This window comes from Apus apus, chromosome 8, assembly GCF_020740795.1.
Source record: "Apus apus isolate bApuApu2 chromosome 8, bApuApu2.pri.cur, whole genome shotgun sequence".
NCBI lineage: Eukaryota > Metazoa > Chordata > Aves > Apodiformes > Apodidae > Apus > Apus apus.
In genome coordinates this window covers 806,233-823,108 of record NC_067289.1, presented here as the reverse complement: position 1 = coordinate 823,108, position 16,876 = coordinate 806,233, and the positions used below count along the sequence as shown (strand labels likewise).

The 16,876-nt window shown below is 48.9% G+C and overlaps 1 protein-coding gene across 4 annotated transcripts in view; it reads right to left on the bottom strand.

The window, feature by feature from the left end:
- Positions 1–16,876, bottom strand: part of NGEF (neuronal guanine nucleotide exchange factor) — a 50,890-nt gene that overhangs the window by 22,686 nt on the left and 11,328 nt on the right. For 3 of the 4 annotated variants that reach the window (XM_051626310.1, XM_051626311.1, XM_051626312.1), the window contains 3 exons: positions 13,542–13,656; positions 3,455–3,640; positions 3,241–3,353 (listed from right to left, as the gene is read on the bottom strand). In XM_051626310.1, the coding sequence (XP_051482270.1) occupies positions 3,241–3,353; positions 3,455–3,640; positions 13,542–13,656 (414 nt within the window). Of the gene's footprint in view, positions 1–3,240; positions 3,354–3,454; positions 3,641–13,541; positions 13,657–14,913; positions 15,614–16,876 lie in introns of those variants that run through there. The other variant, XM_051626313.1, reaches the window with a different exon arrangement.

Genomic DNA, 16,876 nt, shown 5'->3' with positions numbered 1-16,876 from the left:
TCTCTGGACCAGCTTTCACGAGGCTCTGCACCAGTTGCTGTTAAAACCGTATCAGCAATGTGCTGGGGGAAGACACAGGCACACGGACAGCAGTGGCACAGGCTGGGAGCCTATCTGTTAGCTCTTCTCCCTGGAAAGATGTTCAACACCAGACTAAAATAGCAAGAAGGGTAGCTGTGCCTAGGAAACCGTGCAGTCTTCTGTCAGCTTCCTACACCAAAACCAAGGAGAGGAGACTTCCCCTGAAGTTTTGCACGCTGCTGCTACTTACATAATTTCTCTCTGCATCAACTCGGCTCATACGGCTTTCCTAAGGGAGGGTGCTGAGCGTGGGGTGGGGTGGGAAGGCTCCTTCAGGAACAGAGCAGAAAGCCTGCTAAAACAGAGCTGCTTCAGTGGTGCTGGTCTGGAAGCTCAGCCCTTGCTGCTCCACCAAACTGCACACCAGAGAGCAGGACAGGCTGGGAACCAACACCCGGCAGCACTGTGGTCACTGCTTCACACTCAAGGGAAAACAAGCTGGGAAACTGAAGCCTCATCTATCTCTTTTACTCATATTGAAGCTAATTATACTTGCAGTGTCTGATTGTACAGCCATGTTGTGCTGGCAGGTCTGCCCTGCAAGTCAGAGGCAATTAAAGCTATTTTGCATAAGGGAGATTTACTGTCCCTTGTGCAGATCTGGGGACCAGCCCTTTAAAAAGGATCCTCAAGACAAATTTCCCCTTGCTTTTAAGGAAATAAAATCCAGGCAATGAAACTTTGTTTTGTTTCCAGGTTACCTGTCTGACGAGGCCAAACAGGTAAGACCTATGGAGCCTTCAGTGGCAGGCAAAGGCAACTACAGACATGGGGAGATCTGATCGACTAAAGGCCTCCACCATCAGAACCCCTTTGGAAATGACAGCAAGGTAACTCATTTTGATACAGGAGCTAAAGAGAGGTGGCTGAAGCTCTACCACAGACAGCAATATAGAGAGGAAGCAGAAAAGTGATACCAGAAGACAAAACACAGGTAGATGTTTAAGCAGAAGAGGGTAGGAAGAAACAGGGTTGTGCTAGCAAGGAGAAAAGACATTCTCTCTATCTTGGTGTAAAAGGTCCATACATTCATAATTAAAGAGGTTATAGTAGACCAAAGGCTTAATTGAGAGAGAAGCCATGCAAAAACCTATTCTATGTGAAGCAGGAGATGGTCACGACAAAGGACAGGGTCAGGGAACAGCGTTTTGATGTGGTGCAAGGAAAACAATGTATCTGGAACTGACTGAATATGCAGAAGGAAGCTGAGATCCATAGCTGGATGTGACTCAGAAGATAGGATGTCTAAGCAAACACGCTTAAACATGAGCAAGTACAGAATGTCAGAGACCTGTATGAGCTCCATCCATTGCTTAATGTCCCAACTGTCCCTGCTGTGACCTGGCTAAAGGTTAACTGTGGTCGGAGCATGGTTTGGTGCTGCCTGCTGACTTCAGTGGTTAAGGCTGATCTTCCTAAGGGGTGTTTACATAGTTTGTATAGTACATAATAGACTTTTGCCTTTGTGTTCATTCCATTTAATTTTGCTGTCACAGTCTCCCTTCCCTGCTCGCTCAAAAACTGGGAAGGGAATTGAAAAACTCATTACTAATTGCGGCAAATGCTCGCCTGAGAGAGTTTACACTGCTCTGAAAGTAAACGTTATTACACTGGAAGCTATGTAAAATCTCAGGAGGTCCAGAGACATTTTCTCTGAAATTCTCTGCTCCAGTTTCAGGCAAAAAGTCCATGAATGCCTCAAAGGCAGGAGGGAGGGAAGGGAGAGAGTGTGCTCCAGCCATTTGGAATGACCTCTCTGTTGGGGGTTAGCGCAGCATTTCTGGTTGTCAAAACCCTGTCTCCTCCACCAAGGTACAACAGACCTACTGACACATGCAGAGCTATTGCACAGCTTCCCTCTGATACACAGCACAGAAAAATATATACAAATATACCAACTGGGTTGCTTTGAAGTCCTGCTGCTTTTACTATTTTTATCACACTTCTTAGCAGCACAGTCCCAGTAAAGTGACAACATATTGACATATCTGCTTTAGGAGATTAGTACCTACACAACCACAAGAAAGTAACAAATCTGGCAACATCCATGCAAATTGTTCACCACTTTCCCCCAGAAGGCCGTGAAATCGTGTTCTGTCCGACAGATGCTGGCAGGCTGGGGCTGGTTTCACGCCAGCCTCCCTCCCCAGCCTATTCCAGCGGCTTCAGGCGCTCCTGGAACCAGTCCTGCTTGCTGCAACCTGACCCCACACTGCAGCCGCTCTCCTCTCCCAGTGACAGCACGAGAAGCCTCCTCCTTCCTGCCAGGGACGTTCACCTTGTTGCTCATGAGAGTTAACTATCTGATTTTCCCAGGTAAAGCCCTACATTCCTGCCCTCTAGTATCTAGCAGATTTACTTCCTGAAATTGAACAGAACTGTTGAAAAATGAAGCTTCTGTATTCCCACCGCAAAAACCTGCCTCAGGATGGAGGTTAACTTTGCAGTTGCCCAAATCTCTCTGAGGAATGTCATTATTTAGATGTGGGAAACCAAGGAGCAAGCTCTGGAGGTCCCCTCCACATGCCACAAAAAAAATTCAGTAATACCACAAGAACAAAATAACAGTCTTCTCCACAGATGCCCACAGATGACCTTAACTCTGCCTTTACAGACCACAGGTGATAACATCACTGACTCTGCTGCCAACCCTACACCAGCAGCAGTTACAAACAGGCTGACCCGGGGGTACCGCTCATGGTGTCAACACTGTGTTGGTGCCAGCCCAGAACTTCAGCCCGACACCTTTCTGAGCGCGCAAAATCAGATTCCAGCAGAAAGCCGGCTGTACCCTGAGCGATTAACTGCTTTGTAGTTGCCACAAGTAATCGTTATTTACGAGAGGAGGCAAAGTGCTCAGCAGCAGGGTTAAACCCCCGTGCAAACCCGATTGATGCCCCTCCAGCCGAGGCCGCGGCTCCCGTTTTACAGCAAGAGCGAGAGGTTTTCCCAGCAAGGGCAGAGCTGGGGTCCCGCCCCGCTCCGGCCCCAGCTCCCTCCTGCCCGGCACGGCCGGGTTCGGGTCTGGGCTTCGTCCGCTGCCGCTCGGGGCGGGAGAGGGGGCTCGGCGGGGCCAGGGCCCGGCGCGCTGCGGGGCGGGAGCGGCGGCAAAGTTGTGCGGGAGCGGGGACGTCCCCGGGGCGGGGGACGGCTCCTTACCGATGTGCTCGATGAGGTTCCTCCAGGAGTCGGCCGTCACGGGCTGGGCGGGCGGCGGCGGCCCCGCGGCGGCGGCGGGGCTCTCCTCGGCGGGGCTCTCCTCGGCGGGCTCCCTGCGGCAGGCGGGGCAGGCTGAGCGCGGCGGGCGGCGGCGAACGGGCCCCTCCGCCCCCGGGCAGGACCCCGCGCCCCCCGCGCCCCCCGCCCCGCTCACCTGCCGGGCTGTCCCGTCGAGCCGTCCCGGTCGAGGGCGCAGGCGGCGCTGAGGGCCGCGGCCAGCAGCTCCATGGCCGGCGGCGGCAGGCGGCTGCCCAGCAGCTCCGGCGGCAGCGGCGGCGGCGGCGCGGGGCTGGGGGAGCCCGGGAGGTTGCCACGGTAACCGGGGTAGGAAGGCAGCAGCCTGCGCGGGAGGGAGAAGGGAGCTGCGGCCGCCCCCGGGGCGCCCCCGCAGCCCCCCGACAGTCTCTGAGCCTCAGAGCCTCTCGGAGCCTCCCGGTCCCCTCAGAGCCTCCTCAACCCCCTCTCCTCGGCGCCCCTGCGGGCTCTCCCCCGCAAAAATCTCCAGAGAGCCCCCGCAGAGCCTCCCCTCAGACCCCTCATCAGACGGCCTCAGGGGCTCTCCTCTCAGATCCTCTCAGCGCCTTCCCAAATCTCCTCAGAGCCCTCTGGGGCTCTCCCCTCAACATCTCCACAAAGCCCCGCCACAGCCCCCCCTCAGGCATCCCCAACAGACCCTCCCCACAGAGCCCCTCAAAGCCACCCCTTGGGCTCCCACAAGCCCCTCAGAGCCCCCCAGCCCCTCACAGATCCTTTCTATGTTCCCAGTTCTCCTCCGAGCCCCCACAGAGTTCTGCCAAGTCCCCACGGATCCCCCTCAGCCTTCCCCAGTTCCCTCCTGAGACCCCAGCCCGCTGGAGTTCCCCAACGCCGCTCCCTCAGAGCCCCCACAGCCTCTTTAGAATCCCCACACTCGACCCTCGGAGCTCCCACCCAACCCCTGAGTCCCTCCACTACCCCTTGTGGCCCCATGCAGACCCTCTCAGCACCTCCAAATTCCTTTTCAGTTCCCACAGACCCCTCAGGTTTGCTCTCCCCAACATCCCCTCTCAGAACCCCTGACCACTGCAGCCCCCCACCCCTGCCCGCAGAGACCTCCTCGGCCCCCCCAGCTCCCCTCCAGCTCTCCAACGCAGTTCCCTCCTCCACCGGGAAGCTGCCTCCCTCCTCCCCAGGCCTCCTCCCAAAGAGCAGCAATCCCTGCCCCAGGGGCTCCCCACCTTCACGGAGACCCCTACCTCCATCCCCCCTCCTTCCTCACATGCAGGGAAGCCCCTTCTCCATCCCCTCCCTTCCTTTTTCCCACCCTCGCTCCTCAGCAAGTCCGCCTCCTCCAGCAAGCACCCACACACCCCATCCCACCCCATGCCCCAGCCCCTCTCCTCCATGCGCAGCCCCCCGGCACTGACCTCTCCTCCCTCAAACCCGGGGCAAAGCGCTGCCCCCCATCCCCTGCCCCTCCCTGCCTCTACGTGTGGCTGGCGCCGGCTTTCAGGGAGAAAAAGGGGTGGGAGAGGGGGGCTCTCCTGAACTGCTTCCAGATCTGCTGCATATGGTGCGTTTCTTTTCTGGGAGTGAAACCTCGAGATGGAGGAATGTCACTGGGAAACGCAGCCTGATCCCTCCTGCACCCCTGGTTACCCCGCAGGATTGACCGCTCTCCTGCTCTCCTCCTCCGGCAGGGCTCTGCGCCCGCGCGCTCATCTCCCCCGTCTCCCCTTCATTAGTGCTGCTATTTCCATAAGGATATATTGTCTCGTTTAGGCAGGAAGTATCTCAGTACTCAATGATATATATCTGTCTTCGTTCAGGTAAATTGTATTTCCGCCCCAGGGGTAAATCCTCTTGAGCTCCAGAGCGCGGTTACACCCTCGGGTTGGCTCGAGCACTTGCGGGCAGGTTGGGTGCAGCTCTTCCCTACACGTTCATAACCCCCAGCAAGAAAAACGTCATCTGCACCACGCTGCAACTGAGGAGTTAACAGCAGGAAAATGCTCAGCTATTCCTTGCGCTCCCTTTCTCCCTGTTGCATAAAAAAGCCATGGGGTGTTTTTTTCTGCGCATGATAACATAATCCATGCAACAACACAAAACCCATGTGCTGGTCTGTATGCATGAAATGGTTTCCTTTTCATCTATTTTATATTGTGTTTGCTAAATGGTGCAGCAGGACAGCTCCCAGTCGGCACACGACTGTACATTCAGAAAAACTCCCTCTGCTTAGGTGAACTAGATCTCGATCTGGTACACTGCAGAGCTCAGCCCTAAGTCATTAAGAGGCAGCACGGGAGGGAAAACAGGCTGGAAATGTCAGTGGAGGGACTTGAGGACTTAGAGAAGACTGTCAGTGAGGCCTGGGTCCCATCCCAGACTGAGAGGGTGGAAGGACCAGACAAGGGATAGGGAAAATGAGGGTTAGAGCTGGAGCCAATTCTGCACGTGGGAAGAGGAGGACGACAGGCCTGACAGCTGGAGCACTGCGGGGAGACACTGGCATGGGGGTCAGTATGGTATGAAAGTGGGTTACCAGCCCCAAAACACGGGGCTAGGGGGTTTGGGAAGACAGGTGAGTGAGGGGGCAGCCAAAACCTTGTAGAAGGGATAAAGCAGCAGGGACTATCTGGCTAATGACTGACATTTTGGCATTTTGGTGGCTTGCTGCCAGGGCAAGAACATTGTCAAGGGTTTTAGTAAGTGGATGGGATGCTAAAAAGCTTCTTTCTTACAAAAGGAGAAGGAGGACATTAACTGTACTGAACATCTTTGTTATCTTTAATTCTGGAGGAGCAGGGATGCTGTTTACTGTTTTATAAAGAGGAGGAATGAGAGCAGTGGGGATTTCTTCTAGCACATACAGGGAAGTCAGTGCATAAGCTCTTACTGCCACAGCTAGAATGAATATATATCTAAGTATAACTTTTGGGTGTACCTATTAAAAAATACCTTCCAGAGATAAGCATTCATTTTTTAGCAGAGTCTAACCCCTCACATTACTTCACTCCCAAGGGTTAAATCTGTTGCAAATTAAAATGGCTTTCTAGAAAACGTGTCTGGGTCATGATATGAAAAACATACAAAAATAGAAAGCATCTTTTCAAGATTCCATAGCTGTTGGGTCATTTGATCCCGCCTCTCTTCCTGCTTCCTTCAAATTCTCCAAAATAATGTAACTTTTCGTCAGGGATGAAAATCTGAAAAGTGTCACTAAAAGTAGCAATGATAAAAATGTTGGAAGCTATGAAGAGCACCAGCTGAGAGGGAAATGCCCCCTGTGGCCATGAGGCAGCCACAGCTTGTATTTTGGTGTCTCAGAGATCTGTTCCACTGTGTAGCAGTGGCTAATAGTTTACTTTTACTTCTTTGAGAACTTCTTTTTTTAACAATAATTTGGTCTTTTGAAAGTGTTGCTCTTTCTTCCTTTCCAGGCTTATTCTCATTTTTTATGTTGACATACTCAGTACATCTGTAAACAGGACAAGTGCTTGAGAAATACTTTATCTCCCAAGTGAGGTGGCAGTGTTCCAAGAGCTCTGGGACTGCAGTAAAAATTATATTTAGTGAGAAGGAGATATTTTTGTTCTGCAAAAATTGCTCAGCTTTTCCAAAGCTTGTTTTTCTTTTTGGGGACAAAACAGAGAGCTTTCCAAGTTTGTCATGAAAAGACTAAGGAAGGCAAACAGGTGATTCTCTGGCAGCGGTCTGGTGGTTGGGATGTTCCTGCTGGGTGTGAGGGATCCAGGTGAGACTCCTGGCTGTGCCGTTCCCTCACATCCCACATGTTATTGCCTGTCCCAGGGTGGAGCAGCCTTTCCTCCCAGAGCCGCTCCGTTTTCTCTGGTCACTGGGTAAGGTGCTTGAACCTGGTGAATGCCTTGTTCCCTTCAGGTCAGTCAATACTGGTCTGGTTCTGCTAAGTGGAATAGCTCCAGCAGATCTGCCTCTTCCTGCCTCCCTACATCCATGGTTGTTAGGACTTTGTGTGCAGTTTAAGCTGACCTAGCTGCTCAATCCCACTCCTCACTCAGCTCCCTGAGGCAGATTTCTACCTCCACTTGTATGCCAGCACTCATGCTCATCTCATTCTTGGTGAGCAGGTTTGGGCAGCTAAACTGGTGGAAAATTGCTTTTTTTTTTTTTTTTTTCAGAACCACCTTTGTGTGTGTCTGGGTTGTCTCCCTGCAGGGTGACCCAATGCAAGTGCCAGCACAGGGGAGGTGGCTGACATGCAGAGGGATGGCAGGACCGTGGCAGTGCCACCTCAGGTTATTTTACACTGCTGCAGAACTGCAGGCTCAGGCAGAAGTCCCTGCTCCACCTAATCTTAACCATCTGGGTGTGAGTTTGGAGAAGATTTTGCGGTGAAAATATTTTAATTTCTCTCTCACTGTATCAACAACAAATTTCATCTGGAGCCTAAAAAGCTTTCCCCCCAGATCATCAAAATCAATAAAATCTCAGGATGACAAGACAGTTTTCTGACTAAAGCCCTATATTTCAATCTAAAATTCCCTCCCTAGTTGTAGGGGGAAAGAAATAATCTTCCTGCTGGAACAACACACGTTAAACCCAACGCTGTACCAGAGCAGTAGCAAGTCGTGCTGCCTGTTCTGCGCTCTTGCTGCTGACAGAAGCCATGCAACACCCTGAGAGGGCAAAGCCCACGAATTCCTAAGATTCCCAAGCACACCAGCACTGGAAGGGATCCTCACAGCCATCAGTAGCAGGCCATGCTCTGGTGACAGGGAGCCTGCCCATGGCTCAGCTCCCCGTGGGCAAAGGAGAGCGGTTCCAGCTTGCATATGTTCTGCAAAGAAGAGGTTCAGGTGGCTGCAGACTGTTCCCAGCCTCACTGTACTGCTGCTGGAAAGGATTTTACATGATGGCTGACCTGGTCCCTGGGCCGTGGATATATGAAAAATGTGAGTTTATAATTAGTATATTACAATTCTCTCATTTAACTTATGTTTGGGGAAGAATTTCCAATCTTGGCCTGTATTTTCAGGTGCTAGTCATTTTGAAAAAGAGCTAATAATTTGAATTAAGATTTCTTATGTGCATGTAAACTCAAAAGCAATCCTTAGAATAAAGCTGTGTAATGAGCTTGTTTTCAAATTACTTTGAAATGTGGGTTTTTTTAATGTTCTCTCATAGCAGTTTTTAGAAATTAGACCTCCTCTTCCAGAAACTAAAAACAGAAGATGCAGTCCAGCAGATCTTAAGATTCTCCAAACCTTTCTAGTCCGTGGGAGTTTCACACCAAGAAAGGCCACAAGATGAGGTAAGAAGCACTGTTTTAATCTGAGCTAACCAAATTTGTGAAGAAGTGTTAAGTTAGTTATAGATTTGAATAATGTTATACCTAGTCAAGGATGTTTTCATACTGCAGGTTCATGCAGGTTCTCTCTGTTCACGTGTGGTGTTTAGCAGTGTTTTAGATGATGGGTGTGTCTGTGCAATTTTTATTCCTGGTTCTTGACTTTTTAGTGGAAGGTAAGTGGAACTCCTCATCCCAAGTATTTTTAGATCCTAAAGGCCAAGAGCACATCTGTTGTCCTGCACCTCCTTAAGCTGTCATCAAAATCTGTTGGAGTTAGGAGCCTTACCAATAACTAAATACATTCAGAACATCCTACTATGAGATCCTTGCCTTTAGGTGTTTCTAACCTTTTGATGCTCATAATCATCAGGGTTACATTTTTATTCCCTGACCATCTGTCACAGACTAGTTATTTTTAGATATTAAAACAATTTACAGTTTCTTAGGAAAGATGGTTGCATCCCTATGAAGGAAATCAAAGACCTTTGAGAAGCTTTGGTTTCTGTTGAAATGTGAGTTGAAATTTGGGGTTTGCCATGGCTTTGTCTTTGCCACACTTATGAAAATTCATAGAAAATTCCCACTTTTCCACTCTCTGGAATACACACAAACTTTAGGCTTAGACTGTAGCATCTAAAATCTCTGAGCTGCTGCACATGGGAGAACATGTGCCCTGCTCAGTACTGAGAGGAACATTTCTGATACTGCTGCTGTAAATCCTGCCTGGTCAGGCCCTGTGAATAAAGACTATTTCTGCTGCATCCCCAGTGATCCTTGTGCTGGTTCCAGGCAGAACGATGAGAAAACTGCCGGACTGAAAAGCAGAGGGAGCAAGACTGGAGTGTGGAGAGGGAGGGCTTGTCTTCTGAATCCAGGGCACTGCTATGAAGAGAGGCACTCACCCACAGCTGGGTGCTTCAGGAGATGGTGAGTTGGAAAAGGCTGTCCATAAAATCGGTCACTGCAGCTAGGAGAAGGGGTGGCAGCCTAAGACTGTATGAGGAGCCAAGGGATGAAGAGCCTTGGCAAACAGAAGGACACTGAGATAGGAGCCGCAGGAGGGAAGAGACAGGGGCGATGTGTCTGGGGACCAGCAGACTGAGGAAATTGTGTGGGGAATTACAAACTGAAGCTGATAGAAAAGGAGTGAAACATGGAGACTGGTTGAGGACCTGAGGGTCAGGATCTGTCCAGATGAAGCAGGTCAGACTGGCAGACCTGGAGGGCAAAGCCTAGACCTTGCTGGGCAATGAAACTAGGACTGGGCTGAAAAACCTGGTAAGCAGGGATTGGGTGGAAGAGGCTGGCAGACTGGGATTGGGATCCCCACTGGCTGCATGCTGGAGGGATACTTCAGTAGAATTGTTTATGTTATTACTTACTCCTCTCTATGATCCTGTGAATTATGAGATCTTGATAGCAGTAACATTTTAATGCCTAGAGTGGCTATTTTTACTGAAATTTTTTTTGTTTTTAAAATTCTTCTCCCTGCAAATACTCTTGCTCTTAGACTTTTTAAGATTGAGATTGTAGAGAAAGAGATAAGAAAAAAGTTATGTATGTATGCATGTATGCATGTATGTATTTGTGTATGTATCCACCTACCTACTTACCTGCCTACCTACCTACCTACCTACCTACCTATCTTCAAAAGACAAAAATTGGTGTAGTGTGACCAAACTGAAAGGTTTGGTCACCATATTTCTGCACCAGCTATGCCTGACTTAACCACTCACAAACTGAAGCCCCATTGGCAGCACAGAGACGAGGTGACTATAAGAAACTTGTCTCAGAAGCAGAAAGAAACTGCTTGAGGGTGGTATAGGACCTCCTGCAATGCAGGTCCCAACCTCCCTGGAGGCTTTCCCTGCTCTTCTGGTGAAATCAGGCTGTAAGGGTAGGGCCCTCTGCTGCCCAGGACACCTGTGTTGTACTGGGGTGTCACCCAGAGTCACCCAGGTGTCCTTCAGAGCTTTGTGCTATTCCCCATGCATAGCATTTCTTCTCTGACCTCAAACAAGTCAGCTTCCCTCTCACTGCCCAAGGTGGCTCTTGGCATTCAGAGCTGCAGTGCTACTGTTCTTTGAGCTCACATCAAACACAGTCAAATGTTTTTTTAGATGATCCTCATTTCTTTGATCTGGTGGTTTCAAAACCAGCCTAAAGAAACAGTTTGTGCTGCGCTGGTAGCGCAGTGACCTCACAGTGAGCTCTGCAACATGAAATTTCACACTGAGTTTCTCTTCCATTGTATCTCGTGGCCCATAATACCCACATATCGTTTTTGGAATCTGACTCAGTGGGAAATGGTAGGTAAATAATACAGTCATGCTGCTGAAACATCTGTATTGTAGTAGAAATGGAGAGAAGTCAGCATCCTACTAGCTGGTAATATAGGGTAGATGCTGATTAGTGTATCTCCTTTCTAGGGTCTGAAATGACTAATTTTCTGGTCTCTCTTGGAGCTGCTTTCAGCTGAGGCTACCAGTTGTGGAGGGACATCCTGGAAGGATGTTTTCCTGTGATGGCTTTGTATGAGCTCAGTCTGCCACTGCTGACATTCTGAAATTGGAAGGACTGATCATAGTGGGAAAGAGCAGCTGTTGCTGAGTTCAGTTCCTTCCAGGTCTTTGTCTCTAGTTACTCTTAAAACCAGAAGTTGTGCTAGAAGCTTAGCACTGAAATGTTCAGGGCAAGACAGCCGAGCTGTCAGGAAATGGCTTGTTGTGCAACGGGTTTGGAGCTCTGTGCAATGTGGAAGGCAGAGAGGGAGCCACGAGCTGCTGGGGAGAACTCCAGAGAGCTGAGGGGGGGCAGGGACTGTGCAGAAGACAGGGCATGGGAAAAAATAGTTTGTGAATAGTTAGGCATAAAAATGCTCCTAAGAAGTATCTTATGGAGTGTGTATGGCAGATTTTGGAACATCAGCAATAATGTTTGAGGTCACCTTTTTTTCAGACATCAATGTTCTGAGATCAATGAGCTACTCTACTATTCTGAGAGCTTTGAATGACACATAGGTTCAAGTCTTCAGTAGTCTGAAGGAGCCTTTGGTGCTTTTCCTTTATCAGTGTTAAAGAAGCTATCCCATTTAGGTACAATTCAGATAATCCTTTTCCTGAGCTATTCATGACATTCATCAATTGTGCTTACTTCTTGTCCTAAAAATGGCTGAGAAGTGACATCCCTGCCACACCTGTTGTTTGTTTTCATGCCAGAAGGGGCTGTGCCTGCCTGGCCATTGCATAGTTGCTGTAGGACACTGCTGAGTGTGAAGAGCTGTGGCACTGATGCTCCACCTGCCCTCAGGGCCATGGTGATTCACTCCTGAGAATGTCATGGACCTTCCCAGTGCTGGCCAGAGATGCCTGTACTGTCCTTCCCACAGAACTGATAGCTTCTGCTTTCAGAAGAACTCTTAGCTAACTAGTCTTTTAGGAAGAGATTAAATGCATTTCTTAAGACCAGTAATAACATTTTAGATGTCTTATTTGCAGTGGCCTGTTTTCCCAATAGAGGGGGAGAACAGTAATTACTGTAAATAATGGCAATATCCTCGGGCTCATGCAGGCTCCTTACATTTCTAGTGGTCCTCTTAAAAATTACAGCTGATCTTTTGGAGAAGGGAAGAGGAGGGTGTAGGCTCAGTTTGAGCTGGAACTCTGGTATCATTCTCTACCGAATTTCTCTGCTCAGTTGCAAGAGACAATGTCATTCAGCAGCACTGCCTGCTTTGCACAGACTCACAGCCTCTACTGACCTGTCAACCTCTGTGCACAGCAACATCATTGATAAAACTGGTTCTCAGCACAGGCTGATTGTTTCCAGCTCCAGGGAGAATCAGAATTGGCACTTCTCAGAGCTGCCAAAGTGGTGGTGTCAGGATGTCAGAAGCTGACAGTGATGATTTTGCCGCAAGGAGAGGAAGACAGATGGGTCTGACAGTGCTGCAGACTGTAACCCTCTAGTTTCATATGCTCAGTTTAATGCCAAAGAGCAATCAAATTTAGCCAGGGCAATTAATTTATTTGAGTCCAACTTGACAGTTTGGCAAAGATTTTTTTACAGGTGCCAAAGGTGTCTCCATAAGGAAGGTGCCTTTCCAGGCACCTTCCATCTCAGCAAGACAGTGAGGCTCAGAATTAGGACCACACAGTGCAGTAGAAGGCCTACAGCTTTAGAGGAAGGTAGTTAGCACTTTCAGCTTGATTTTCTACATGGGACTCTTCATTCATACACGCTAGAGATGAGGAGCTGGAGAGGGTGTGTGGGAGAATACCTCACTCATATATTAGAAAATGTAAGACTAGGTAGCTGCTCCTCTCTCTGCTTGGCTGCAGAAAAGGGCTGCCTCTATGAAAGCCTTTGTTGCTTCTCTGTGCTTCAAAGCAAACAGCAAAGAGAATGTCAGAATACTTTAGAAAACATCTTTGTAGTTACGTCCTCAGCTATAAAATAATGTCTTCCAGGTGGGGCTGTGTAAGAGGCTTCAGGAGAGCCCTCAGGAAAGGCTGAGAATGGGATCACCCTTATGTTGGGATGTTCCAAATGCCCACAGGCTCTCCTTATTCTCTCAATAAGCTGCTTCAAGCAGTCTGCTTGCTGGGCTTGTACCACAGGGTGATCCTATGTCTCATTTGGTCATTCTTCCCTATTGTCTTCTTATTCCCCCTCTTCTCCTTTACTGTCTTCTTCAAGCTCATACCGATAAGACCCTCAATACCTAATACCCTTAATATCCTAATACTATAGGATATAAATCATTAAGACTGAAACCAGCGCTACAAGTCAGGGTGAGAAGGCATGGATCAGTAGCTATAATTTAGACCAGCTGCCCTTCCTGAAACATGAATTCTTGCTCTGGCACCTCTCTGCCTCTGTTCTTCATGTGAGGCAAGGTGGCCCCCCTGTGTGTGCCCTTCCTTACCTTTGGATCCATAGTTGGTCCAACGTTGCCACGTCAGAGTTCACCGGAGATGATGATCCCTTACGGGGTAAAACGTTCAGAGGCTCTTTGATAGGCTCATTGCTTTTGAGTGAACCTGTGACACAACAGAAAATCAAGAGGGTGTTAAAACAGCCATTTCCTTAAGGGTCAGCTTTACTTTTATTGGGTTTGCTTACACCAAAGGCAACAGGAAGACCAAAGACTCAAAGACACTAACTACATTTTAGCTTGGATTCTCAAACAAAATTCAGGTGTCATCAGGTTGCATAAAGCAAGATGGTACAAGCTGCAAACGCAGTAGAGAAAAGGTGAAGGCAGATATACAATATCAGTCCTTATGTGTGCAAGTAGCACTCTCACCACTGAAAACTGGGTGATTTGTGATTTTCTGTGCAATTCCTTAAGCAGAAAAGGTTTGGCTGTGTGTGCCTGTGCATGTCAATATACAGTTTACCAAGTGAGAGCTTCATTACTGCTCTGGTTTCAGGCACACAGTAGATGTTCAGTTTACTGGATAAATCAAGGCAAAATTTGGGTGAGACAGGAGCTTTACTTTTAATTGCTTCTCCAGTTTCCCTCAGATGAACCTCTGATCCTTTCACAGGGAGCCAAAGTTGTATTAAATCCATGGCTTACTACCGCAGTACTTGGCAGGAGAGAATGCATCTCACTTTTCAAATGAAACCTCCTGTTGGTTGAGGCCTGTTGATAAATGGCGTGTTGTTTTATATTAGAAACATTTTGGTCTAAGTCATAACTCTGTTTGCATATCCAACTGGTTACAGCACAGGCAGGTCAATGCTCTGACTGAAGCTGGTTTCTGACACACCCTTTTAATCAATGCTATGGTTTTTCAGAGGGAAAGGGTGAAATCCAGACTCTTGAAGTGCCCTAAAACTGTGCCAAGGGCTTATAAAACACTAGTTTCAGTTATTCTCTTTCCCTTTTGAATAGTTTAAACTTTTTATCCTTCTGTCAGAGGAGACTTAAAAAAAAAACAACCGTTTTTCCAGTTAAAGTAAAGCATGTTACATTTTACAGCTCCTAGGCTATAAGCTATAGCCAGTTTGGTGCAAAGGGTGCCTATATAAAAACCTTTCTCTGCTGTATTTCCATTCTTTGCATTCTTTTTCTTCTTCTCATTTCTTAAGTCTTTGTTTTTCTTGTTTTGTATCCTACTCTGTATTTTTCCCTATATCTTTCCCTCTCTTCCTTTTTCTCTTTTCCTTCCCCTCTCCTCCCCACCTAGTTGTTCCATAAGCAAATGAGAGCAGGTTAACATTTGAGCTTGAGTCAGACTCTTTGACTGCTCCTGTTCAAATAGGTTTGAAGTCAAGATAAAAGAGCTCACCCATCCCTTGCTTCCATGCACGTCAGCAAATGCTGTCAGAAGAAGTTCCTGCTACAAATGACGCTGGTGTAGAAGCACCCACTGTCCAGTTTCGGGGAGGGGGGCTGGAATCGGTGGAGTAGAGGGAGAGGGTAGCAGAGCTGCTTATACAGTCCTAGCTGAATGGGCTGGAGAAAATAAATGCTGTTTCCAGTGTGTCCTGCTGGGCAGTTGCAGGTATGGAAGAAAAAGCCCTGTCTGGAGCAGATCCTGTTTCAGGAGTGGTAACACTGAGAGGGGTTGTGGGAGGAAAGCGCAGGTCGGCTTCTGTGAGCTGCTAAGAGAGAAGCCCTTCTTTTTAGCTTGTCCTTCCTCAATGACACTGGCTAGACAGGAGGGTGTTCTCCTGTGCTGGTGTCCTGATGCCGTGGTGCTGCAGATGTATGAAGAAGGTGTGTTCTTCTGTGCTGCTCCTTCTGCAGTGGCAGGAGCAGGTCAGAGGGGAGGGGGCCTCCTCAGCAGTGGTCTGGAGGCTGGGGAGCAGGAGAGAGGCTGAGTCTCTTCGGTGCTTGCTCTGCAGCAGCCCTGGGCAGGGGCCGGAGGATGGCTCAGCTCTGCTCCTGCTGCCAGGCTGGCAGGGTGGAGAGCAGCTCTGCTCTGGCACAGGCGAGGCTGGGTTTAGCCACAAACCTCACTGACAACAGTAGCAGAATATTAAACAGCAGCTCTTTGCTGTTGTCTGCTTGGAAACTTGAAGAAGGGAGGGAACTTTCCTTCTGTCCATGCCATGGGGTTGAATGGGCCTTTATACTGCCGAAATAGTGTGTCTCCCTTGGCAAGGCAGGCAGGTGACACCTATTTTCCTGGGGATGCTTCCCAGTCCTCCTTTATTTTAGGGTGGAGGATGTCTGTGCTTTGTTTTCCTACAGCACTTCGGCTGCTCTCAGGGGCTGAAGGGTGTGCCTCACTGCTGCCAAGCTCAGAGCTGCCAGGGGCCTGTGCAGCACCCGGCGGCAGCACCAGCGCAGCATCGTTTTGACTCACGCAGCTTGTCAGAGTTCAGAGTCCAGTGCATTGTTTCTGTTAGATTATAAACTGAAGATAGCACATTCCTGCCATTCCTTTTGTTTACAGGAGTTAGAAAATTCAGTTTCTCTGAAAACCTGGGAGACAAAGCAGAGAGCATTTGCTGTGTTCACATTTTTGGGTCTCTCTCATTAAAAACGCTTCCAGTTTTCTCTTGCAGCCCTGTTTCCAGTGCTTCTGAGCCTGTTGCAACAGCTCCTTTCCTGGCTCTCTGTTCACCTTCTTGTATCTTTCTTATTTCTTTCACAGACAGCTGCTCAGACAAGGTGCCAGCTCAGTGACAGCCTGGCTTGCAGTCTCTGCACTGCTCGTATTCAGAGAAAGCAAACTTGCCCCGTTTGTGCTGCTGCCGTGGCTCAGTGCATGTGTGTTCTGGAGGATGTTCCTGTTATTTCAGCCCCCAAGTTCCAAGGCAGCTGAGGTGTTTCTTACAGCTGTCTTCAATGCAAGGTGGCAGCAGCTGCGTTTTCAGAGAAGTCTTGCACTCCTCTCATGACAGCCCATTGCAGTTCCCACAGACTGGGTCCCTAAACACACTGCTCTGGTTTTGCTGCCTCTCTGAGCTGCTCAGCTTGCTGTGCAGTTCCTTGAAGAGATCTCACTTTTGAATGTGTCCTTTCTATGTGCTAAAGAAGTTCCCATTCCGTTGACAGCTTCATGTCTTTCCCTGTTTAAACTACTTTCCTCCTCAAGAGCAGAGGGGTGGCAGAGCAGAGGCCCATGTTTTTCTAGGCTCTCCACCGTGAAGCATGTTTAAACATCCAACCATTTTGCAGGCTGGGCAAAGGAGGATGGCAGCCCTCTGCCTGCAGGGCTGTTCCCTGCTGTGTGACTACTCTGCTGCTTCCCACCTTCCCTCTTTTCTAATCTCATTGACTCCTGTAGCTCCCAATGTCAT